Source organism: Ischnura elegans, chromosome 12 (assembly GCF_921293095.1).
Source record: "Ischnura elegans chromosome 12, ioIscEleg1.1, whole genome shotgun sequence".
Lineage (NCBI taxonomy): Eukaryota > Metazoa > Arthropoda > Insecta > Odonata > Coenagrionidae > Ischnura > Ischnura elegans.
The window spans coordinates 54,228,034-54,255,697 of NC_060257.1; the positions used below are offsets into that span (position 1 = coordinate 54,228,034).

General features: G+C 37.6%; 1 protein-coding gene across 1 annotated transcript in view; it reads left to right on the forward strand.

Moving 5' to 3' along the window:
* Nucleotides 1–27,664, forward strand: part of LOC124168685 (transmembrane protease serine 9-like) — a 161,333-nt gene that overhangs the window by 116,408 nt on the left and 17,261 nt on the right. The window contains exons 4-8 of the mRNA XM_046546952.1: nucleotides 11,559–11,647; nucleotides 14,108–14,243; nucleotides 15,188–15,301; nucleotides 16,498–16,647; nucleotides 18,419–18,568. Coding sequence (XP_046402908.1) covers nucleotides 11,559–11,647; nucleotides 14,108–14,243; nucleotides 15,188–15,301; nucleotides 16,498–16,647; nucleotides 18,419–18,568 — 639 coding nt within the window. The remainder of the gene's footprint in view (nucleotides 1–11,558; nucleotides 11,648–14,107; nucleotides 14,244–15,187; nucleotides 15,302–16,497; nucleotides 16,648–18,418; nucleotides 18,569–27,664) is intronic.

The following is a 27,664-nucleotide window of genomic DNA, read 5'->3' on the forward strand; positions in this document are numbered from 1 at the left end:
ACCATTATGTATTCCCTTCACTGCAGGTGCTTGAGATGGGTGGCACTCTGCTTTCGAGATTATTTTCCGACGGTGTATTAGGGTGTTTCTTGACGTGCACCACTCCTGCCGGCTGTTCTAAGGTTGGAGGGGGTACGGAGATGAAGCGAGGGGTGATAGTAAGATTTAGTCGGTCCACTTGTGAGAACTAGGAATAACCTTTTTGGAAGTGCTATCGGAACATCAAAAAGATGGGGAAGGTATGGGGAAATATTTTGCTGATACGTGTCCTTTTAGGGTTATTGGGGTATAGGCTCCGTTGCCGAAATAAAAATGGATGTGGAAACAGAAATAATCAACCTATAACTTCCTCATTACTATCTTCTGAACTCAAGCCAATAACATATTTTTCAATATGATGTTACCGAGTTAGAAATTAATGCATATAAACTGGAACTAATAGTATTTGTAAGCAAACATCTTACAAGTAATCTTCATTTAGGCCACGTATCGCGGTTCTTACTACGAATATTCTGCGAAAATCTGAAAATGATGTAAATTTTTACCGCAATAATATTTTTTCATTTGGTGCATAATAATATCAATTCGAGTAAACCATAAAATGATACGTATTGCTAGGAATAGATTTGCAGCATCTATGCCCCTTATTACTTACCCGATTACCGAAAGCATCGATACGTTTTCTTTCTAATTACACGAGGGAAAGAGTAATTCCATCGCGCTAGGAAATCTCTAGTTACTTCTTATTTATGTAAGATCCCTAGACTATTGAAAAAAGGAGCACATAACATGAAAAAAAATATTTTATTTACCCAAAACAAATTCAATACAATCGAAATGATGACCATTTTTAAATTATATATTATATACCACTACGTACAGTCATGTATGTTTTACCTGTGTAGGAAATACCTCTCTCACAAATTTTATAACAATATAACAACCTACAATACTATTGCAATATAACAAAGCAACTAAACAAGGCAACCTATAATACTATTGCAATATATGATACAAAAATATATAATACTATTTATGCCTTCTTATGAAAGAAAGAAAAAAGCTCGGGACAGAGTAGAGGAGACCTAGCAGCCAATGTAGATATCTGCGGTCTCTTTCCTACGCCCAAGAGTGCTTGCACCGCAATAGTGCAATACTTGCACCATCGATTTTTCTTTCTGCCACCTTCCTCTTGGATGAGTTCAGGGAAGTGAGATTGATATATTGATGGTAAAAGTGGCTTGGGATAAGGAATGTGGGATGGAAGAATAAAGGATCTAATGACAGAAAGACGGAATTTATAAGGGAAATCTTTCCGGCGGGTTCACGATCAATGAAAAAGCGTGCATAGCTTTCGGGAAGGAATTATTAGGGAATCAATGGAGGAGTTAAATGAATCTAAAAGGGACGGATTTTTTTAGAGGAAATACTCAGGCTCTGAATCGTTTGGGCTGAAAAATGTAGGGCTTGAAGAATGCTAAAGAATCCATCACGACTCATATATATCCGAAAGCAAAGCAGGTCAAACAAGATAGCAATGCTCCATAAGTCGGATATATTGGTTATAGGAATACTTACCTTGTGAATTATTAGGCCTAAGAAGGTAAAACTCTTCATAGGTCAATTGTTTCCAATTCCTAACCTATTCTTTCGAAGATTATGAGAAAGTATGTCTGTATACGAAAGAGGGTGTCTGGGAAAAGGAGACGCAAAAAACACTTGGGTGGAATGGTGAGAGCTGGGTTTTCTATGAAAGTGATATTTTGAGGGGTCACTGAACTAAGGGTCCACCGCAAAGGACGGACGGTATTGTCAGAGGGTTCAGGAAACAATAGGACAAAGGGGATGGGCCAGTGATTGACATAAAGGGATCTGGCGTAGAAGGAGGCAACGCAGTACCTGACTGTGAGGGTTCAACCTCCTCCCCACCCTCCTCCTCTCTAATTTCTAGCTCGGAGTCTTCAGAGAATGCCTGATCCCGCTCTCTTCCAGGAGCTCCCCCTTCTTCGTGTACATTCTTCTAGAGAAGGCAGAGAGCTAAGAAGCAAATGTTTGTGCCCTTGCGGAGGTTTCCTCCCTCGACGTCGATGGCTGCAGGTCCTGATGGAAGGTCGAAGACTACTGATCATCTACAAAAGCTGATGAATAGAGAATTTCACCTCTTTCAGGCGGCATTGACTACCGGCCAGCATGAAACATTTTCCGTTTTACTTCTCGCTTCCGTACCATCTGCAATAAATACATTGTATTTTTTTAAATTCCGATAAATAACAGGATCAAAGTAAACACTCTCGGTGAAATAGGCCAAAGCTGAAATGCTACAAACAGCTTTACTAATGTAAAACTATGTTTAGGAACTAAATATTCACAATGGCGAGACAAAGAATTGAAAGCACCCATAAGCCATTGATTTCACGGTTATCGAGAAAATAAAAGCATTTTTATAAAGTAACTCCTAAGCACTTTTTCACCAATCCATTGGATAATGTGCAAACAGTTATTTGCAATTGTAATAATAATGTTTATAAGTGCATAATATACATATATCAACAATAAATATTATAAATAACTTACACTTTTTCCGTAAATAACTTCCTTTACTCTCGTAATATTGCCGCTTGTCGATCCCCTCACTGCTTAGGAGTTGCACTGACAAACAAAGGAAGGGTGCAAAAGTTAGAGATATGTTACGTTGCATAAAAAAATGTAATGGCATTTTCAAATTTACATTAAAGTATAACTAATCACAGTACTGCATGTATTAATTGAATAAAACTTATTAACGTCAGACAATAAAGGTTCGAAAAATGAAAGGCTCGCAAGAAGAAAAAAGGAAGGATGGAAAAAATCTATATTCTCGCTAAACATTATTAAAACAATAAAAAATTAATAAACACACATAAGTAAGTTCCAGTTAGTAAATACTTTTGATTTGTAAAATAAAACTCAAATAAAATTTGTCATACTCACGCATTAATAGAAATAAATAAAAATAATAGCATAAAATACAGGGGAGAAAATGAATGGAAATTGGCTTACCTTAAGATAAAAGAAAAAATTTCTCCCGATCCTCCCAGGAAAGGTTGCTTGAAACGGCGTCCACAAATGCGCTCCTAGATCCCTGCTGAACAACTTAGGGGGGTGAAATGTCATAAAAGAACTGAACCGAGCTCTTACGGAGGGCCGGAACCCTCGGGGTACACATGACGTGATATCACGTCATCAGCACTAGGGGATAGCGCACCATGACGTGATATCACGTCATGCCGCACTCAAGGTGTTAACGTAAGTCAATGAACCCAACAACCCTCTTTTTAGCCTTTTTTATTTATTGACTAATTTCAAAGATCATTAACTCATACTTCATTACTAAATATCATTTATTTTCATGTTTTATTATGATTTGCGTTCGTCTAAGCAGTCAGCGTTACGATTAGCCATATAATAAGTTAAAGTTCCACGTATCGCCTAAAATAATATTTTTTCGCAAAAATAACTGCAGAAATGAAAGTAGCATGCCAAAAAACGTGTAAAGAGCAATTTTCAAAGACATCCAACGAAAATATGATTTTGGTCAAACTTTTTCGCGATCTGGGCCTTTGTGCGCCGCCTCTCCTTCTATGCTCTCTCAGTCTTCCCTTCCTTCGATGCTTGGGGTACTGACAGAGTTTGAAAGACGGGGAGCGGGAAGGAAAGGGGATAGGCGAGGTGACCTTGAAGAAAAAGACCCTCTCGCCTCTGGTTAGCTACTCTCGTGCCACCTTCCTGCTTTTTGAGAATTAAAACTGTCGATACGATTTCCTCCTATGCCGTGAGCCCTCTATAATATACTTACTCTATGGTACTATTTTTCCAAATGTAAAACATCTTGGTTGAAACGCTCACTGTGTTCATCTCTAACAGGGCTGAGTTTTGGTGGTAAAGGCAAGGTGCGAGTCGTGAAAAAATATTTTTTTAATCATATTGCAGCTCGTTTTTTGGTACAATTAATTATATTAGCCACCAGATCATGATAATTTCAGCCATGATATTTCCTAAAGAATGTCCAGATACATTTCTGAATGCGTTCCACGCGCTTTTTCCGTTGACCTCAATTGCTGTTGAAATTCCTAATCCTTCAGCCCGTCCCTATTCTGTGGCCCAATACAAATTCCTTCTTTGATCTTTGCCTCACTTAATTGAAGGACTTTTTGTTCCAAATAAGAAAAATCAGCACTATTTTTGTCCATTGCTTTCAAAAAATTGAAAAAGTCCTTATTTCATATTCAGAGGTGGAAAAAGGATATTTTTTGGATCGACCAAAGGCTGACAAAGGACATTTTTTGATCCAGGAACGAGTTCTATATGTTCCGGACAATTTTTCTTTCAAGTAATAATTCTTTTCTGTCTCTTTTATCCCACTCGCAGATGAAGCAACAACATTTCGTATAACCAAGCTAGTCAAATTGAAATTACTTTTAAGTGGCCTCAAATTTTCCATTTATATTTTTGGTAGTGATTTTTTTCTAAAAGTAACTGCATATTCTCGTAATAATCTTTCATTTCATTTTAATTAGTTAACAGTATCAATGGGAGCTCATTGCCATTATGTAAGAGATTAGTCTTTAATATAACCTAGTAGGAGTAAATGAACAAACGTAATCATCTGTGTTGAATTCAAAATTAAGAGTATCCATAACGGAGAAAACATCATTGCAAAAATCAAATGGTTTTCTAGAGAAAAAATCAATTCCAATTTGTCATGGCGAGATCGAGACATTAAAAGTTTCGTTTGTGGATCCAGCAATTTCCAACCAATCTTAGGACCAATCGTGGTCTTAATATTTCACCCTACTTTTTTGATAAAATTTAAACCGTGCACTTGATCATTTAAATTCTCTTTGCCATAAAATGAGGTCCATCAGATGTACTCGCTCCAAAATTTGGGTCCTCCGAGTTTCCGAATCCTTCCTTATCACGTTTTTGATTATTTTCTGAATCTTCGCTAAGACTACCATCTCCATTGGTTCCACCTCTTGTACATTTTCAGAGTGAGGGAACATTAGTATCGCTGATTCAAAGTTGTCTGGATATTTTACTGTGTGTTTTGACTTCAGTGTAATTCGTTTCATTTTTTCAACAAAAATAACAGTCTGAAGAAGGATCCGCCAAATCATGACAATGGCAAATTCCTTATGATGTTTTCCCTTAGTCCAACCAGTAAGAAGCCCTAAACTGGTGCCTCACAACCCATGGGGAGCCCATCCTTTATCATGGCCACCCAACAGGCAGTCAAAAAAAACCTTATGTCTGAAAAAGGGAGTAATTTTCCACCTTTGAGCCTTAAAAGTAATTTCACCGTATTCATAACAAAAGTCATCTGGATGGTTCACGCACTATCTAGGATTGAATAAATCTAAGCCACTTCTCAGCGATTACTTTATAATAAGCTGAATTTCCTGCGATCAACAAAATTCTCAAACTATTCTGAAACAACTCGGTTGAAACCAATTTGATTCCAATGTGCAGCACTCTTTTATATTTTGAATTCATAAGTTAGCAGCAAGATTATTCCATGCAAGCGAAATTTTAATGCGCCATTGTGGGTACTTAAGCACTGAATTTTTAATCAAGAGAAACTCTCGATTCCCCCAAAAATATAGGGGGTAGGATGTGCCGCGTAAGTTCAGTCCTGCTGTACTACAGTCTGCGCCAGAGAGAGGCTCACGGGCGCCGCGCCGATTACATTACAGCTACAGCTGCATATACATAATAACCTGCGAGCCACGTCTAGGGTGTTTAACAGGGGAGCACGCATTAGGATACGCCGACGACCAGAGACCGGAAGTCTTAGCCTCTGAATGTTTGTCCAACCATACATGCGTCGGCAATGGATTTGCGCAAATAAAGAATGTTCACGGGCACAAATAAGCGTCAAAAGCAATTGTAGTCACAGCGGATGCAGTACCGAGCGATTGTCAAAAACACCCACGTCAATCTTTGCGATGATACGACGTTTTTTCTTAAAAGACAGTAAATACTGAGTATTGAGAATCGGATATCTTTTATTCGTCCGGTCTTTTTCGGAGTGATCCGAAATTATTATGCTCGTTCTAGAGGTCATTTAAAAAATATTTATTGCCGCAAATCATCATGGGACACGTGACACATGGATGATGCCTGGGTGAGACATGGGTGTTACTAACATCCGTGAGGGATGATGTCTTCCGATTTCCCCTCTTTGGTGGGTCCACGGTAGCTCACAATGCTATATAAGCATTTGTATATAAGCATAATTCATTGTAAATGATTTTCCCCACCCTGAAAAAGCTATTTCCAATATTATCCATCTAGATATTTCATGGACTTGGTGTTCAAAGACATACGACAATTACTTTCAGCCGCGAGCCGTTGCTTCGACAAAAAAATTTGTAAAAAAGTAAGGAATGGGCCAGACGTATATTTTTGAATTCGAGAGTCAAAGAGGTATTTTCCCTCGAAACGGTTTTAACAGATGCTATCCTTAATCTACGCAACCCACGTATAATTAAAGCCAAGTGGGTCAACTTAGGGGCAAGTGTTTTGTATGGAGCGTAGCTTCAATGGCTGAGGTTGGAGCTAGCTGTCTGCGCTTTGATTTTTGTTATGAGTATATATTTTATGAAATTTTTACTCCTTCCTTACGTGATGTTCGCATCATTGGACCTCATGGGATAGAAATGGATTGCACTCATACATTGGTATAATTTAACAAGTCTTTAAACATAATTTACATTATATGTAAGAAAAGGCTTATATTTACCTAGTCACCCTCATTACATTGAATTGTCTGCATATTAGCTATTGGTAGAGTAGGAAAGACTGTGGTTGTAATACCTCCACAAAAGAAAGTAATGTTATGGAAATTTTCTGGAGACACCGTGAAATACTTTTCGAAAAGTTGAAAGTTTAGTAAACTTTTTTAAATTCATTGATGTAACTAATATTTGAATCATTGTCTTTCAAAACCTATCACCAATGTTGGTGTACTTCCTGCTCATTACTTCCCATCATCCAGTTTATGACATTAAAAATATGAGTCAGTTCGAATATCTAAAACCTTCTTCAGGGAGCGTGCATGCTTAAGTAGTTGGTGACGAAGTAAACTCCGAACATCAAGGTGGCCCAGGGAAAGAAATTTATTCCACGGACCTGATTTCTTAAATGTCAGTTTACTGCAACTTAGTCTGGGGTGAGAATTATCTTTCGGGTTTAACTATTGAGTGAATGAGTTTCCTTTTAATGAGGAAAAAGTTAAATTATATTGGAAATTATTATGTGGGCGAATGAAGCCAACCCATCCATTACCTGCGGGAAAAATTTTTTAGGTAAAAAATTTAAAAGTAAAAAAAATTTAAAAGGTAAACATGATAAAACCAGAGTGAAATACAAGTCGTTTTCCGTATTTTCGGCCAATACGACTGAATAATTCAATGACAATCCTCGCAATTGCAAACATTTTATTTCAAAATATTGGAAAAAAGTGGATCGCATTGCACTTATCACCACACCGTGGACATTTTTGAAAACCGACCGAAGTGGCAACACAAATCACCTTTATATGGGATGGATTGGGGCCTCCTCTATGCAGCCCCCCTGTGCAAACCACTGTACTTCAACCAATCGATTCCTCATAACCCCTCCCAGTGTGAAGTAATGACATTGCGCATCTGGCCATCTTAAGAAGAACCTCCATAGTTGTGCCTCATTAAAATGTGCAATATTAGTGATAATATTCGGCACTCCCCTCATACATTTTGGATTTGATGGCGGCTTGGAAGATAAGTTTCTAGGATCCCATGCGATCGTTTCTTCGCCTAAAAATGCACTCACTATTTTTAAATCGAAATTTGCCTAATTTCCCATTTCAAAGACTCGCGGGTGGGACCCATATTTCAGCATGGCTTCAACCGCTCCCGTGCGCAGTAGCGGATAAGGAAAAAACTCAAGGGAGCGCAAAAGATATTTTGAGCTACCTATACTTTTATCGTAATAAAAAATAATCAAGTTACATGTAAATTTTAAGATACTTTTGTTTAAACTGGTTATACGCAAAAACATAACAATGTTATCTTATGATATAAAAAAGTCACAATTGTAGTCCTACAATGTTCGGAAATGCGGGCAACTCCGCAAGGGGGGACGCGCGCCCCATGCGCCCCCCATATATATCCGCCACTGCCAGTGCGCGATGCATAGCGACCAGCATTACATAGTTTAAAGATCAGTGTAATTGTTTATTATCTGTAATACAGGGTCACCATAAAATAATGGTACTATTTCAGTAATCCATAGGATTATGGTAGGAAAATATCAGTCACGCCTTGCGTGCGTTATCGACCAAAACATCATCGTTCATTTTGATTCCTACTTCCATCAGCTAACCAGGATTAAAGTTTCGTGACGCGATTTTTCTCCACCCTGCATAATAATGGCGCTGTGTTCGCCAAGGTAACTGCATAGAGGGGGCCAAATTCCATCCCACGGAAGGCTGATTTCTGTTGCCAATTCGGTCCCATTTTAATCGGTTTTCAAAAATTAGATCTAAGGATTCCGCAGCGTTTCTTCATATGATTCTCGGCTTTCGGGGGTTCTTCCGCGTTGAGATGACCATCGGTGACAACAGTTTCTTCAAGTTCTTTCAACGTCGTCACCGATGGACATCTCCACGCGGAGGAACGCCCGAAAGAAAGAGGGACTCTTTTGGTTTTCAAAAATGTCCGCGGCGCCGTGATGGGTGCAATGCGATCCACTTCTTCCGATATTTTGCAGTAAAATGTTCGCAATTGCGAGGATAAGCATTGAAAAGTTATGAATTTGATAGATCACGTCATCACGTATATAAATTTCGGTTTGCACCCCAATGATGCCTATTTTTCCCGTGAAACTCGTAAATTATGCATAATTAAAATCGGAAATTTTTCCTTCAGCGACGCGACCATACACTAATCGTATACATTGTATTTAAATTATATACATTGTATACAAATTGTATATGCTGTGTACAGCAAGTGACTTATTACAATTTATACAATTTGTGTATAAAATGTATACAACCTGTATAAGTTGTATAAAATTTTTATACGGTTTAATACAATTTTTTCATAGGGGTAGATATACTGCCAGTGAATTACGGAACGCGCCCTGCCATCGCTTAGCAACTATGAGGATGAATGCGACTACAGCGGTCATCGCTTTGGCTGTTATAGCCAGCGCTTCGAGTGAGTACCTAAACAGTCACGTTTATTTGTAGATAGATGCACAGACATTGAGAGCACCCATAACTCACTCTTTACCGGTCGTGTTTTGTGTATTTTTTGTGTATTTGAGCGACGGATTTCTCTCGTAACCCATTTCCGGCAAGAAAAATGTCTGCTTGCGATTTTGAAGATATTAATGAGCTCCGCTCCTATATTGTCGTCTTTAAGTTATCTTTCGAAAATATTTTAATGGCGCTCAGGGCTGGGCATTATTCCAAATATAAGTATTTTAAAATGCATATTTGAAATACATTTGTAATCTTTACTTGATATTTCATATACACGACTTGAATGCATCTTGCATTTTGACTTCATGTACAGATTTTTAGTATATTACAAAATTTAAAACACGAAGAATAATTATATAAAACACGAAGTACTCCGACCATGAATAACGAAATGGTCGAAAGTTAAAACAAAACACTCAGTATAACGGCTAAAAAATAACTTTCGACTATTTCGTTATTTATGATAGGAGCACTTCGTGTTTTATATCATTCTTCTCAGCTTTTTTGGTACTTTAAAAATATGCTATTAAGATTGAGATATTATGAGAAAGTAAAAAAAGTTAATAATTCTATTAGAGGTGCTAGTTGCCTTCGTCGGGGGGAGGAAAGGGACGGGCGAACGGACCCACCAACTACCTGTGTCGTTCCTGTACAGTTTTTTTGTCGGTCCTTTCCTACCCTCCTTTGCTCGCGGCTCTGGTACTTCGCGGACCTGTACGCCAACTTACGGTGTAAACAGTATAAACTAATTTTAACACTTTTCATATTCGCAAAAATAATTTGTTAAAGAAAATTTGGTAAATTCATGATTTTTCTATATTTTGTTTTCATTTATGAAGGAGAATAATTGTGCTTTTATATTTCGGGGGGGTGTCCGGACCCCGCGTATCCCCCCTGGCTACGCCACTGGGTGCAACACTATGACTGGCAACAGTGCAACAACGATAGGTGACAAGGCTGCGACAGGTACTGCAGCAGAGTCAACCTGGCTGTGGAACAGGCAGGCTAGCCCTGCTTGTCAACATTATTCGTCTCAGTGGCGTAACTATGGGGGGGGGGGGGGTGGTGAGGGAGTAGATCCCCCCCAAAAGGCCTCAGATAAATAACAAAATATATTTAAAGCTATTGCCTAATTTTGACACATAACAACTGCATCTGCTTTAAGTTCAATCTTTAAAAGGGAAGGTGATGTAAAATGTATTTCCAGGCATGTCATTTTTCAAAACGTTTACCAGATTTTGCCCGTCGGGGAGGGGGTCGCCAACTCAGGCCATCTCATCCCCCCCAAGGCATACTCCTAGTAACCCCACTTATTCATCTCATTCTTTTGTCAACATTATTCATCTTATTCTTTCCCAAGGCTTCCGAGTGCCCAATGGGCGACCGCTACTTGACGGGAGAATTGTTGGTGGGGAGGATGCAGCCCCCGGAGAGTTTCCTTACCAGGTAAGGAATAAGATCAAGGGCACACCTAGGATCAAAACTTGGGTGGGGGGGTGGCAAACCATTGTTGTTCAAGTTATAGGTAAGATTTAAGCATGGAAAAGGTGAATGAAATCAACATTTTGAGAAAACTGTAACGGCTCCTTATTAGTTTTTAAAATTATTTGGTTGAAAAAATATTATTTTCCTTAAAAACATATGCAATTTTTGTTTTTAGAGGGGGCAGCTGCCCCCTCCTGCCCCTCGCTGGGTACGCCCACGACTAAGATCATCAATATTATCACTGGTCAACGATCCTAAGATTGGTTTTACGCAGCTCTACACTCAATTCTACTATTAGCTATGATCCGTTTAAAATATTTTAATGACCGGCATTGTCCTGCAATTTCGGAAGGTTTTGATTTTTGGTTTTATTGCCTAGTTTTGTTTTTATGGCCAAAATTGAAAGCCATCCACAGAGCCAGTGGTACATCGAGGGAGGTTCCGACCCTGCCCTCCCCTCCCGCGGGAATATAAAAACACAATAACTTCTTGAGAATTAATTATATTTTAACAAAATATTTTATAAAATGAAGTTTTTTCCGATTGTAAAAAGTGTTTAAATTAGTTTAAAACACACTACTTAGTTCCCTGATTTTCAAAAGTTTTCCCGCGAACTTCCCTGGTTCAACCCTTGTTTTAGATTCCCGCCCCGAAGAAAATTCCTGGCTGCGTCACTGTGTGGAGCCCTGTCGTTTATTTTATTTAATTTATTTAAATCTGCATGTTTAAACCATATTTTCTTCATGTATATGACCTCGTGTCCAATTTCTCCTATTCCATCTTTCAGCTCTCCTTGAGAATAGGCGGATATCACATCTGTGGTGCATCCATCTTGAGCGAAGACTGGGCCGTGACTGCAGCACACTGCTTAGACGAGTGAGTATCAACGAGAAACAGAAACTTGTATCCAATGGCCGTGACGTAGGTATTACTTCATAGGTGCAAAAAAATACTGTGTTGGTTTGCTGGAACGGAAGAATTCGCAGCAGTGACCATGAGCGTATCCAGCGGGGGTCAGGAGGGGTCAGCTGCCCCCCACACCCCCATTAAGAAAAAATTGCAAAAGTCTTTAAGGAAAATTAGGACTGGATGGAAATGAAAGTTTTCAACAATTTTTACATTTTCTTTAAACTCATGTATTAGACATGTTACAAAAATAATTTTTTTTCCTGCAAATAATTTTTAAAACTAATAAAGTGCTGTTTTCTAAAAATTAAATAAAATTTTCTTAAAATGCTGGTTCCTTTCACCTTTCCCATGCTAAAATATTACAACTTGAACGGCCTTAGCTTACCCTCCCCTAGTTTTGATCCTGGGTTCGCCCATTGACAATGACCTGCCCAAGCTTCTCAACCGGAAATCGCTGCCAAGCACTAATCTCACATGAGATTGGTCAAAATGCGTATTTTCAGTATAAAAACGTTAATATATGCTTCATTTTAGTTGCGTTGCAATGCATTCATTGCGTGGGATTTATTTAAAATAAAAACAACTGCTTTTGCTATTTTTATGTAAGATAAGTTAAGGCTAGTATTTAAGATAACTAAGATCATAGTCTATAATCACATTTTACACTGATTCTTGCGGAAAAAAATTACGTGACACTGGCCCCCTCTCCCCAACGTGAGATGGAGTGAGAATCGGCTCAACCCCCTCCACTAAACGACTCACGTAATTAATGGATGCCGCCTAAACCGTTGTGGAGTTGTGTTCAGCGTTTCGCCCAATCTTTGTTATTCACGCAGCGAATTTTTTTTGGCTCCAGCCATACGCAGAAAGATCAGTTCGTCACCATCACAATAGGGTGGTTTCCTATTATTTTTTTATTGCCTTAATCGAAAGATTATTACTCCTGGAGTACGTATTTCACGCTTTTAGATTTTTAAATGACAATATCTATTTTTCGCGATTAAATGAAAATTGAAAATTTTCAAGCGCGCAAAAACGCGACGCTCAAGTATGAATGCCGGGAAATATCTCCGTACCTCGTATTTCTGGTTCCCCCTCCCGCCCGGTGAGGTGACCTTGAGGCGAGCCTTAGCGCTGATACGTCGCAGACTGCCAGCAGGTAGCTGAGTTCCTTGTTGAATGGTAGCACTTGGCATAAAAAAGGTTTATTAATACCTTATCAAACGAAGAAAACTTTCCGACCTCAGCCAGTTTTTGTAGGTGATTATTAAGACATGTTTCCCTGGGCTCTGTGCCTCATGCATGCATTGGTAACCTCAGACGATGTATTACTCCTATCCTCTCGTGTAGAAACTAGGTCCCTATGACGTCACGTGGAGTGGAATCGCATGGGCGCCAATCTGGCCTTTTTCAAATGAGGATAAAATTTGACCCTTGCCATTCGTCAAAACCGGTATTTCAAAAACCAAATAATTTGTGTATTATGAATACACTAATAGTGGGTAACGAATCGTAATCAATGCCTTTCGTTTTCTTTGATGAAGGAAACTAGCCTATTGTTATGCATTGTTACATGTTGCAGGATAATTACACTTTCTGTGCAATTGCCTAGGTTTTTCAACATACGAACAAGGTCTCGGAATGTGTCTTGTTCGTATATTGAGAACTTTCTGTGCCTGCCTTCAATACCCTTTTTCCTGACTGTTGGTGGCTGGACAGGAGAGAGCTAGTAACCAATAGCATATTCAATCCTTGCTCCTTTAGAGAAACATGCTCCATATATCAGTGGCGTAGTGATGGGTATTTTTGGGGATACCCCCCCAGAACTCAGTGAAATCTTAAAATTTAATAGATTTTACTTAATTGGATATATTTTACCTATAGAATAGTGTAAGAATAAAATATTCCTCAGTAAGCCGTTAAACTCACCATTTTGAGCTATTTATCTTAAATATTTCTGGGGGAGGGCACCCACTCCTCCCTTATTGCATATCCCCCAGTATTAGTGTCTCCTAAATCCCCCCTAGCCTTAATTCCTAGCTGCGCACCTGCTATATTCATCAGATGCTTTATATATGCTTTGTTTCCTTACTTCTACGCTTGTACTCTCAGGTGTAAGGAGATTCTTCTTTTTGTAGAAAGCCCTCTTCAACTGCACTATTCTACTGATGATTTATTTCTCTCTGATTCCTTTGTTGGTAACTCGGCTTCTTAGATCCAATGGATCCTTCCTGCTGGTGGATAATAAAATGGAGTATTGCTGTTCTCTTTATTTTTCACTCTTCATTACAATAGATCAAAATAATAGTGAACCACCCACGTTCTCCAAATAGCAATTTTTTCTTTGAACATGACAGCTACAGGATAACTATGTATAGTGCTTGAATGGAATCCTTCATGCAATTGTGGCCAATTATTACCTTTCAGTGTGGGTCGCAAACGCCTGCAGCTCATGGCTGGTTCTCTTGACGTTGATGAGGGGGACATTTATCATGTAACTTATTTCACTGTTCACCCCAATTATGATCCAGTCACCGTAGACTGGGATATGGCAGTACTCAAGGTAATTTTTTGTTCTTCTATAGCTATATGGGTATGAGATAAAATATTAAAATATGTTACTAGAAGACCACTAATTTTTGTTTATTTTTCTTTTTGTTAGTTGTATTTGAATATTTAATAATAGTGTTTTAGTACACATAGACGAATCCAGGGGGGAGGGCACGTGCCCCCCTCCCTGAACCTTAAAAAATATGCAAGATTTTTAATACGGTCCCATTATCATTGCGTTCATTTTGTATTAAGAGGTATACTTGTGCCCCACCAGAAGAAAATCTTGGACACGGCCTTCCTTCCCCCCCCCCCCAGAAAGAAATCCTGGATCCGCCCCTGTTAGTACAAACTGCTATTTTTATACTTAAAACATATGCTGACGACTTTTTGTTAAATAATTTCCTGAATATTTATAAAACTTTAATCTTTAAGTATAAAGATTTTTAAAATTTAATTAATTTTGTAGTGAATATTTTGGATATTGTATTAATTTATATTTAATTATATTTTATTAATGTATATTTCAATGTATTAGGGTATTAGTTTATATTCGTACAAGAGCGTTTCTGAGTTGATTTGGTGGAAGTACAATATATATCCATGTTGAAGATCACAAATGATAATTACCACATTTTTAAATGCAACACTCAACAACCGACCATGGTTTCAACATCTAGCGCCATTTTCACTTTGAAATGACACAATGTGTTGAATCCATTGGAGGTTGTTGAGTTTTGGAGTTAAAAAGTGTGGAAATTACCATTTGTGTTCTTTCACCATGAGTTAATTTATGTTGTTGTAATTTTGAATATTATATAAATAAATGAATACTTATTTCAATATATTAACACAAATTTTTTTCCATTTTCAGTTGCTCAAAAAATGTATATAATTTTTTCTCAAGGGGTACAGTCTCAGAGCCATTAATAAATCTCATTTCATTTCATACTACAGGTCTCAAGACCTTTTGTCTTCAGTTGTACAGTGTCTCCTATTGCATTGCCTGCAGAAGGAGAGGAGCTGGATGCTGGGACAATGGTGGTGATAAGTGGATGGGGTGACTTATCGGTATGTGCACAAGTGCAGTCTGGTCACGTTTGCTGGAGGCTGATCACTTAGGCCCCCCTCAATACTCCCATCTTTCATGAAGCATATATAAAAAAGTTTAATAAAAAACACTCAAATTCCTTGAACTGAAAGTTTTCTTTTTGCTATTATAAAATTCAACATTTGTATCGGTTGGTTTATTTATAACATACTCAGTGTAAAAATATCATATAAAAAATAAATAAAATGAAGGTGGTTGAAGAATCAATGGCGTAGCTAGGGGGGGGGTCCGGACCCACCTCCAAAATACAGAAACACAATTATTTTCCCTCATAAATAAAACAAAATATTGAAAAATCATTAATTTACAAAATATTTCTTTAACAAATAAAGTTTTTTGGATAGTGAAAAATATTAAAATTAGTTTAAAACCCATTATTAGTGCACTATTTTCCAAAACTTTTCCCCCCTCACCTGAACGAAATCCCTGGCTACGCCTCTGAGAAGAATAAAGGTAATCGTGATGCTATTTTGAAATGGTTATTCGTATAGATTATTTTTGAGGTTTTCTTAGATTTCAGTGCAGTTTCAGGGAACAAATTCCCTAATATAATAATCGAACCATAATTCATTGTTAAACTTTATAAGCTGTTAAGTTCTCACGTTTGAAAATATTTTTTCTTACAAAATTGCTATTTTTTATTGACATTTTATTTAGTTTTTATGACTCAGAATAGCATCAAAAATTCTCCACTCCCCACTCACCCCAGACCACCCCTGAATCTGAATATTTCTAAGTTTCAGTGCACAGAGCTCTGAGAAACCCATGCTTATATGTACTTCTGAGTTCCTATCCTCTGTAGGTACCCCTAATTATAATAACTATTTCTGTTCCATGGCAAACCACCATAAAAAATTAAATAAGTTTTCATTATTAGTTTAAAATTTGATTAAAAAATTACAATATATTTTTCAAGCATTAGTATTTTCAATGGTTTTTCACAATTTGAACCCATGAATGCCAAATTTGAATTGGTATTTTTAGCAAACAAATATTTGAACAAAGTCAAGATTTTCAAACTTTAGATAAAGGTAAATTTTCATGTGGGTCAATACCATTACAATTTTGAAGATGATAACTTATGTTTTTAACAATTCTTCAATGTTGGTTTATACATGCTCTCTTAAAATAATGATGAACAATTCCATTTCCTCAGGAAGAAGGCTTTAACGCTAAATTCCTTCAGAAGGTTACAGTCCCTGTATACGACCGATATGAGTGTTTTCTGGATTACATAACGTACGGTGGGATTACAAATCAAATGTTCTGTGCTGGAGTGAAGGAAGGAGGCAAGGATTCTTGTCAGGTAAATTGCATTTACATACTTTATATCTTCTATTGTAATAAATGATATAGTTATTTTGTGGGCGTGGGCATGGGCGTAAGCCTTAATAACATATCAATACCTCCACTGCACATTATCTCAGCAATCGCCTACCGAATCAATTCCGCTCATCTAGGAGCCCAATTATAATACCGTAGCAGAGAATTGGAGGTGAGCGTTTATGCTCCGGCTACTGCCAGCTGAGAGCATCCGTATTGTTGGGCCCCTAGATGAGCGGATTTGTTTCAGTTGTCGATCATTGAGCATTTTTGCAGCGAAGGAATTGATATTACAAATAAAATGCATTGCACCATCATCCAATGTACGAAAATAGATATCATTAAAACCCTGTGCTGAAATGACAAGTCTAACTCATCGTTAAATTCTGTTACCAAATTGTGCATATCATACTAATGCCTCATGGTGAATGCAAACATAGGTAAAAATGTATTTATTAATTACATAATTTATATATTGATTTTATGCACCCACCCTGAGAAAAAAGTTGTGTTTTCCTTGAGCATGGCTCTTGGTGGGGGTTTACTGAATAAAAAATTGTTTGGAAGTTTCAGACTATTAATCTATTTTTGTAGTCATACATATTATCAGTATATGCACAATAGTATTTTAATGCTTTTGTCAAATATGGGTGCTGTTGTAGAGGCCATACATACATCTTAAATTCAGAATTTATATTTCTCTTAATTTTCTCTTTGACAAATGAAGTTTTTCATGGTCATTATTATCCTTACCATAACAATCTAATTAGATTGGTCTGGTCCAATTAATTACCATTCACCCTTTCTGATTTGAACTTGAAAAATTGTATGAAAATGTCAGCTTTGAAGCTTTTGGAAGCACTTAAACATGTAGGCACTAAGATATTTACTAAATACAATAAATCTTACTTATATCATATTTTGGGGGACCATCATTCCTTTTTGTTATAAACGGGATTTTGTTAAATGCATAATGAAGGATTTTGCCGTACGCATCACAGTATTGCCGGCTAACATTCCATAAATCGTCTTTAGTGTAGCAATAGATTCGTAATGATGAACTATCATCCCACCCTTTCCATTAAACAGCAGTAAAGGGAAGAATTTTAAGATCTACAGTAGAACTATGAGGTGATAGCCACATGTGATAACTACCGGTGATAAGGTAAGGAACGGTTAAGTATCAAAGATGGCCTTAATGTCTTTTTAAAAGAGGAAATAATTCCTTGAGGGACCAAAGAATAGTTCGTAATTGCAGGGATTTTTTATCATCAGAACTCAACACATGCAGTGAAATTAACATAGGCTATCGTAGCAAAGTCTAAAAGACCAGAAACTACCCTCAGTATAGGCGGGATATCTTTACATGCGTGATCCTTATAAGCACGTTTCGCTGTACATATTTATAATTATTGTACACAGCGGAATCGTACTCTCAAGAAGCTTTAATCCACCATTATCATGAAAGCACACACTCATCGGAAGGGAATACATGCATCAAAACAAGGACAAAAAGAACAACGTAATAATATAAGCATAATGGCGGGGGATATTCAAATACATAGTCTTTACATTTGAGATTATAATTCCACATTTTTCATGGTCACTATTATCCTTACCATAATAATCTAATTAGATTGGTCTGGTCCACATGTATTACCTGGCAATAGTCATGAGGGTATTCCATACTTGGAGATATTTTATAGTGATTTTAAATGATTTTTTGTGAATGGATAAATCAAATTCTCTCACAGGGTGATAGTGGTGGTCCTCTGGTCGCCAATGATAAGCTGTACGGCATTGTATCCTGGGCAATAGGTTGCGCCCAAAGAGGATACCCAGGAGTTTACGCCAAAGTATCGTCAATGAAGGCATTCATAGCCAAGGAAACTGGCTTGAAGAAGTGATGGAGAGTAATGGCATATTAGCCTATATACATGTATGACCATTATTTTCATGTTCTGAAAACTTTTGTTCTCAATAAATATTTCAAATAGGGTGGTTTCCTTTTTATTAATTGCCTAAATCGAAAGATACTAAAGAAATACGTACTCCTGGAGTGCGTATTTCATGCTATTTGATTTTTAAATGACGATATCTAATTTTCGCGATTAACACTTTCAATGCTGACCATGTAAAACTCAAAATTGACCCCCGGTGCGGCTGTCGTTTTTTAATGCAAAACGCATGCATGGGTGCCAAAAGAGCTGGGAAAAATAATGAAAAAATTTTCTTGGCCCTAATTTGTTAGCTATGAATTTTTTTATTTATGACGTGATATCACGTCACCCGCACAGCGGGATATAAACGTAATGCGGGTTGCATACTGTCGGCTTTTTCCCCGCGCCACCGTTTTCTTTCAATTTTTTTGTGCGCTATGTATCCAAGAAAATACGAGGAAAATGAGTTTGCAATGTTCTACTGGTATCGCCATTGGTATTTTGCCACTGCCATAGGGAAATTTTTGGCTTAGATGAATGTATTGCAAGTTATAAATACAAGGAGTTTCCGTGAACAGCTGTTTGATTATGATGGTAGTTCTGGGCAAGATATTTCGGCGTATTCCTTGTACTAGAAATCCTAAGTGTCGGGGTAGGGTTCTATAATATTGAATAATTTTTACATTTTCCTCTGAAGCCACTATTCTCGTCACAAATTCCTTTACTCGTTTCTTGTTTTCAGCTCCAATTCCTTTCTTCACATACGACTAACTGTAAGCATCAGATATTTAACGAAAATGGTTTTCACATACCATTATGTAGCCCCTTCACTGCAGGTGCTTGAGATGGTTGGCACTCCGCTTTCGAGATTATTTTCCGACGGTGTATTATGGTGTCTCTTCACGTGCACCACTCCTGCCGGCTGTTCTAAGGTTGGACGGGGTACGGAGATGAAGCGAGGGGTGAGAGTAAAATTTAGTCGGTCCGCTTGTAAGAACAAGGAATAGCTTTTTCGGGAGTGCCATCGGCACATCAAAAAGATGAGGAAGGTATGAGGAAAGATTTTGATGACACGTGTCCTTTTTGGGTCGCTGGGGTGGAGATTCCGGTGCCGAAATAATAATGGATGTGGAAATAGAAATAATCAACCCATAACTTCCTCATTACTATCTTCTGAACTCAAGCAAATGACATATTTATGCAATATGATGCGACCGAGTCAAAAGTTAATACATAAAAACTGGAACTAATAGTACCTATTTACAAGCAAATATCTCACAAGTAATCTTCATTTAGGCCACGTATCGTGGTTCTGACTACGAATATTCTGCGAAAATCTGAAAATGATGTAAATTTTTTCAGCTATAATTTTTTTTTTCATTTGGTGCATAATAATATCAATTCGAGTAAACCATTCAATAATACGTACTGCTAGGAATAGATTTTCAGCATCTATGCCCATTATTACGTACCCGATTACCGAAAGCAACGTTTTATTTCTAATTACACGAGGGAAAAACTAATTCCATCGTGCTTAGAAATCTCTAGTTACTTCTTATTTATGAAGCAGCCCTAGTCTATTGAAAAAAGGAATCACATGACATGAAAAAAATATTATATTTACCCAAAACAATTTCATTACAATCGAAATGATAACCATTTTCAAATTATATATTACATACAACTACGTACCGCCATGTATGTTTTACCAATGTAGGAAATACCTCTCTCACAAATTTTATAACAATATATTTAGCCTATAATGCTATTTGCAAAATATGATACAAAAATATATAATACTATTTATGCCTTCTGATGAAAGGAAGAAAAAAGCTCGGGACAGAGTAGAGGAGAATCCTTGCAGCCAGTGTAGATATCTGCGGTCTCTTTCCTACGCCCGAGAGTGCTTGCACCGCAATAGTGCAATATTGCACCATCGATACTTCTTTCTGCCTCTTGGATGAGTTCAGGGAAGTGGGATTGAGATAATGATGGTAAAAGTGGCTTGGGATAAGGAATGTAGGATGGAATAATAAAGGATCTAATGACAGAAAGACGGAATTTATAAAGAGGAATCTTTTAGGCGGGTTCACGATACATGAAAAAGAGTGCATAGTTTCAAGAAGGAATTATTAGGGAATCAATGGAGGAGTGAAATTAATCTAAATTGACGGATATTTAGAGAAAACCTTCAGGCTCTGAATCGTTTTGGCCGGTGTTCGGTGAAAAATGAAGTGCTTGAAGAATGCTAAAGAATCAATCACGACTCATGAAAGCAAAGCAGGTCAAACAAGATAGCAATGCTCCATTAGTCGGATATATTGGTTATAGGAATACCTACCTTGTGAAATATTAGGCCTATGAAGGTAAAACTCTTCATAGGTCACTGTTTCCAATTCCTAACCTATTCTTTCGGAGACTACAAGAAAGTATGTCTGTATACGAAAGAGGGTGTCTGGGAAAAGGAGACGCAAAAACACTTGGGTCGTTGGAAGGGGGTGGAATGGTGAGAGCTGGGTTTTCTATGAAAGTGATATTTTGAGGGGTCACTGAACTACAGGTCCACGGGTCTACCGCAAAGGACGTTGGGATGGAGAAGGACTGACGGTATTGTTAGAAGGTTCAGGGAAAGAATAGGACAAAGGGGATGGGCCAGGGATTGACAAAGGGATCGGGAGTAGGAGGAGGCAACGGAGTATCTGAATGTGAGGGTTCAACCTCCTCCCCACCCTCCTCTCAAAATTTCTAGCTCGGAGTCTACAGAGAATGCCTGATGCCCATCTCTTCCAGGAGCTCCCTCTATCCTCCTTCGTGTAAATTCGCCTAGAGAAGGCAGAGAGCTAAAAAAAGGAAGAATGGAAAAAAATATCTATATTATCGCTAAATATTATAAAAACGTAATAAAAAATTAATAAACACACATAATTAAGTTCCAGATAGTAAATACATATTACTTGTAAAGTATAACTCAAATAAAATTTGTTATACTCACGCATTAATAGAAAGAAATAAAAATAATAGCATAAAATACAGGGGAAAATGAATGGAAATTGGCTTACCTTAAGATAAAAGAAAAAATTTCTCCCGATCCTCCCAGGAAAGGTTGCTTGAAACGGCGTTCACAAATATGCTGCTAGATCCCTGCTGAGCAACTTAGAGTCGAAAAATGTCATAATAGAACTGAACTGAGCTCTTACAGAGGGCCGGAACCCTCGGGGTACGCATGACGTGTTATCACGTCATCAGCACCAGGGGATAGCGCATCATGACGTGATATCACGTCATGCCGCACTCAAGGTGTTAAACGAAAAGTGAAAATTTTCAGACTGATACGACGCTGGATACTAACAGATGGCAGAGTACCTACTAGCTGGTAGCACTTGGCTTCAATAAGTATTATTAATACTCTATCAAACAAAGGAAACTTTCCAACCATGGGCAATTTTAATTGGTGATTATGAAGAGATGTTTCTCTGAGTTCTGTGCCTCATGCATGCCGTCCAACTACTTTCCGTTTCTTTCCCGAAGGTTTTTTTGTTAGAGGCTTTCTATTGGACTATGGAGAATTAATTACTACTCTGCCAACCCATTCCTATTTCAAGAAGAATATATTTTAGATAAAATGTGTGCATTCAAAAAAGAGGTGAATTAGATGTACGAGCATGGCAGTATGAATTTAATATAATTCAAGCTTTATTATGTTTGAAAGGCTCCTTGCAAAGCTATGAAGCCATGAAAGCATTTTAGAAACCAGATAATAATTAGATTTTCCATCATTATTTACATGAAAATACTGACCAAACATATTTTAGATACATATACTTCCAGTATCCACCAAATACAAACCAGTATTATTTTTCAAGAGAATTGAAATCCAATAAATAAAAGCCAAAATTAACTATCCTTTTTGCAATAAATTTGGGGCCAACATGAACTGCACCATGAATCAAAATCATGGTATGAAGCAACACATAGGATACCTCTATTGGACTCAATGTTATGAGCAAAAACATTTGTAGTACCTATCAATCGAAATGGTGATGGCTCAAATGAGAAGGTGTTGGAGTAGGAAGGGGTGAAGGATCTTAAGAACATAGGTATTGGCTGACACAATCAGTTCCAAGGCAGTTTAGGATTAAGTTACAAGGGGGATGAGGATCAATTACATCCATTCTGGTGGGTTACAGAGGCTTTAGTTTCCCAGAGATTTCTTCATAAATATGATTCTTCTCCACAAAAAAATATTGTGTCAGACAAAACTAAACCCTCTGAGCCATTCACAGAAGCCTAATTTAAGCAGGAAATTGCCAGGCTATTTCACACAGAAATGCTGACGTTTATAAAAATGTCAAAACCATTAACATTCCTCATTATATACTGACTATTAATCTGAGTGCAGAAAAATTCTCTTCTTTAGTACATATTAAATAAACTATGTATTTAAAAAATCATATCACTGAAATAATTTTATAAATAATGAAAATTGACATGCCAAGGAAAGGTGAATGTTGGCACTTTTAGGGTTAATGAACAGTGAACATGAGGTTCAATAACATATTGTTAGGTACATGTATCACTTTACATTCAAAATTAAGTCATGCATATGTTAATTCTTTTGCAATTTTCGCAAAGTGATGGCAGCCCATGTGCCAATTTAACTACATAGTTAGTTTTCATAAATTTAATGAAGAAATAGCTTTATGGACTTATATGTCACTGAAAGAGTTTCAGTTTCTGTTTTTAGGGTTTGCATGTGGTAGTAAAGTCTGAAAAAGGAATTCCCCAGTGAGAAATGGGTGGTGGAATCCACGTGGAACCCACGTGGAGAATTAACGTGGATACCACGTGTTTTTGGTCGTGGAATCAACGTGGAACCCACGTGGAAATTTGGTGGAAAAATTAAAACAGCAGTAGGTGCTGTCCTTAAACCATTAAAACCTCAACCACTCTATATCTAAACCTTCTATATATGTGTCTACGATTTTTCATGTGCTCTCATGGCTGCCTTTCCACGAATTATATAAAAATAGAATGTGCGATACATTTTCACATAACTAGCGTGGTTTCAGGATGATAAATGACGCAATGTCACCAGAGAGTTAAGTTCCACAAATTAGAAATTCTGTTTAACATTTTATGATAATCACCACAAATCCACTTGAAATCAACGTGGATTCCACGTGGGTCCAACCACTCAATATCCACCACCACCAAATTTACACCACTCAACGTGGATTCCACCACCCATTTCTCACTGGGATCAATTGTACAAAAATGCCACTTATGTCAACAAGCACTGGAAAGTTGAGCAAAAACCACAAAATGCAAAATGTATCACAAAAATTAGCATTGTCAACCATCAAAGTTCGAAAAAATTTGTTCACAGTGAAAATAAATAATATGAAAAAATAAATAATCAGTCTTACAAATTTTAGTACAATTAGTAGGGGAGTTGTTGATAAAAAAATGGACTGTAATGTGTTGCATACAGATCAGGAAAACCCCATCACTTATTCATTTTACCGGAACCAGGACGGATGGCAAGAATTCTCGTTTTTACTGTTGACTCCTTTTATTTTGACAATTTTATTTAATTATCTATGTTTGTTCTCATGAAATGGACAAAAATCATTAATAATGTGATTTTTTCGTAAGTTTTACACTTTTAGGATGCCACACATTTTTTTTTTGTTTAAAAATTTGTATTCATAGTTGCTACTTTCACCAATATGCATCACATATAAATGGATTGCTAACATCATACCTGTGCAACTACAAAAAAATTCCATTAAAAATCATTTTTAAAATTATGAAACAAAAAAGAGGAGTGCACGTTAAAGTGTTCCAGTTTAAATACCTGCCAGAAAGGAGGGGCATGAGGGATTTAAACAATGCTGTATGCAACGTGTTGATCAGAGAGAGAGTAGTGGGACCGATACAACCGATAAAAATGTTGATTTTTATAAAAGCATAAAGAATACCTTCAGTTCAAGTAATCTGAGTGTTTTTTTACTAAACTTTTTTATATATGCTTCATGAAAGATGGGAGTGTACCGATATGTAACCCCATCCACTTATCACCACCATTGTCCCAGCATCCAGCTCCTCTCCTTCTGCAGGCAATGCAATAGGAGACACTGTACAACTGAAGACAAAAGGTGTTGAGACCTGTAATATGAAATGAAATGAGTTTTATTAATGGCTCTGAGACTGTAAAGTTTTAAAATATATTCAGGAAATTATTTTTAAAAATTCGTCAGCATACGTTTTAAAGTAAAAAATAGCAGTTTGTACTAACAGGGGCGGATCCAGGATTTCTTTCCGGGGGGGGGGGGGGAAGGAAGTTTATATCCAGGATTTTCTTCTGGGGGGGCACAAGTATACCTCGTAGTGCAAAATGAACGCAATGATAATGGGACCGTATTAAAAATCTTTCATATTTTTAAAGGGTCAGGAAGGGGGGCACGTGCCCCCCCCTGGATTCGTCTATGTATACTAAAACACTATTATTAAACATGCAAATACAACTAACAAAAAGCAAAATAAATAAAAAATTAGTGGTTTTATAGTAACTCATTTAATAATTTATCTTAAACCCATATAGCTATAGAAGAACAAAAAATTACCTTGAGTACAGCCATATCCCAGTCTGTGGTGGCTGGAACATAATTGGGGTGTACAGTGAAATTAGTTACATCATAAATGTCCCCCTCGTGTACATCAAGAGAACCAGCCATGAGCTGCAGGCGGTAGTCACCCACACTGAAAGGTAATTATTGGCCATAATTGCATGAAGGATTCCATTCAAGCACTATAGTTATCCTGTAGCTGTCATCTTCAAAGAAAAAATTGCTAGTTAGGAAGAACGTGGGTGGTTCACTATTATTTTAATCTATGGTAATGAAGAGTGAAAAATAAAGGGAAAAGCAATAGTCCATTTTATGATCCACCAGATGGAAGGATCCATTGGATCTAAGAAGCCGAGTTACCAACAAAGGAAGCAGAAAGATATAAATCATCAGTAGAATAGTGCAGGCAAAGAGGGCTTTCTACAAAAAGAAGAATCTCCTTACACCTGAGAGTACAAGCGTAGAAGTAAGGAAACAATTCATCAGATCCTATATATAGCAGGTGCGGAGCTAGGAATTAAGGCTAGGGGGGATTTAGGAGAAACTAATAGTGGGGGATATGCAATGAGGGAGGTGTGGGTGCCCTCCCCCAGAAATTTTTAAGATAAATAGCTCAAAATGGTGATTTTAATGGCTTTCTGAGCAATATTTTATTCTTAAACTATTCTATAAATAAAATTTATCCAATTAAGTAAAATGTATTAAATGTTAAAATTTCACTGAGTTCTGGGGGGGGGGCTTATCCCCAAAAATACCCATCAATGCGCCACTGATATATGGAGCATGTTTCTCTAAAGGAGCAAGGATTGAATGTGCTATTGGCTACTAGCTCTCTCCTGTCCAGCCGTCAAAGGTCAGGAAAAAGGGTATAGATGGCAGGTACAGCAAGTTCTCAATGTACGAACAAGACGCATTCCGAGACCTTGTTCGTATGTTGAAAAACCAAGGCATTTGCACGGAAAGTGTAGTTAACCCAACAACATGCAACACTGCATAACAATTGTGATGGTGACGAACTGATCTTTCTGCGCGTGGCTGGAGCCGAAAAAATTTCGCTGCGAAAATAACGAAGATTGGGCGAAATGCTTAACAGTTCCCGACTTCACAACGGTTTAGGTGGCATCCAATAATTACGTGAGTCGTTTAGGGGATGGTGTTCAGCCGATTCTCACTCCGTCTCATGTTGGGGAGAGGGGGCAAGTGTCACATAACTTTTTTCCGCAAAAATCAGTGTAAAATGTGATTATAGACTATGATCTTAGCTATCTTAAATACTAGCCTTAACTTATCTTACATAAAAATAGCAAAAGCAGTCGTTTTTTTAAATAAATCCAACACAATGAATGCATCGCAACGCAACTCAAATGAAGCATATATTAACGTTTTTACACTGAAAATACGCATTTTGACCAATCTCACGTGAGATTAGTGCTTGACAGCGATTTCCGGTTGAGAAGCTTGGGTTGGTCATTGTCAATGGGCGTACCCAGGATCAAAACTAGGGGAGGGTAAGCCATGGCCGTTCAAGTTGTAATATTTTGGCATGGGAAAGGTGAATGGAACCAGCATTTTAAGAAAATTTTATTTAATTTTTAGAAAACAGCACTTTATTAGTTTTAAAAATTATTTGCTGGAAAAAAAATTCTTTTTGTAACATGTCTTATACTATTATCATTTTACATGAGTAAAAGAAAATATAAAAATTGTTGAAAACTTTCATTTCAATCCAGTCCTAATTTTCCTAAAGACTTTTAGGATTTTTTCTTATTGGGGGGGAGGGGCAGCTGCCCACTCCTGACCCCCGCTGGGTACGCCCATGGTCCCTGCTGCGAATTCTTCCATTCCAGCAAACCAACACATTAATTTTTTGCACCTGTGACGTAATACCTACGTCACGGCCATTGGATACGAGTTTCTGTTTCTCGTTGATACTCACTTGTGAACGCAGTGTGCGGCAGTCACGGCCCAGTCTTCGCTCAAGATGGATGCACCACAGATGTGATGTCCGCCTATTCTCAAGGAGAGCTGAAAGATGGAACAGGAGAAATTGGACACGAGGTCAAATACAAGAAGAAAATAAAGTTTAAACATGCAGATTTAATTATAAATTAAAAAAAATTTACGGCAGGGCTCCCGCAGTGATGCAGCCAGGAATTTTCTTCGGGGCGGGAATCTTAAACCGGGGTTGAATCAGGGGAGTTCGCGGGAAAACTTTTGAAAAATCGGGGAAACTAAGTAGAGTGTTTAAAACTAATTTAAACACTTTTTACAATCAGAAAAAACTTCATTTTATAAAATATTTTGTTAATATATAATAAGTTCTCAAGAAGTTTTTCTGTTTTTATATTTCCGGGGGGGGGGGGGGGGGGGGGGGGGGGGGCAGGGTCGGAACCCCCTTCGATGTGCCACTGGCTCTGTGGATGGTTTCCAA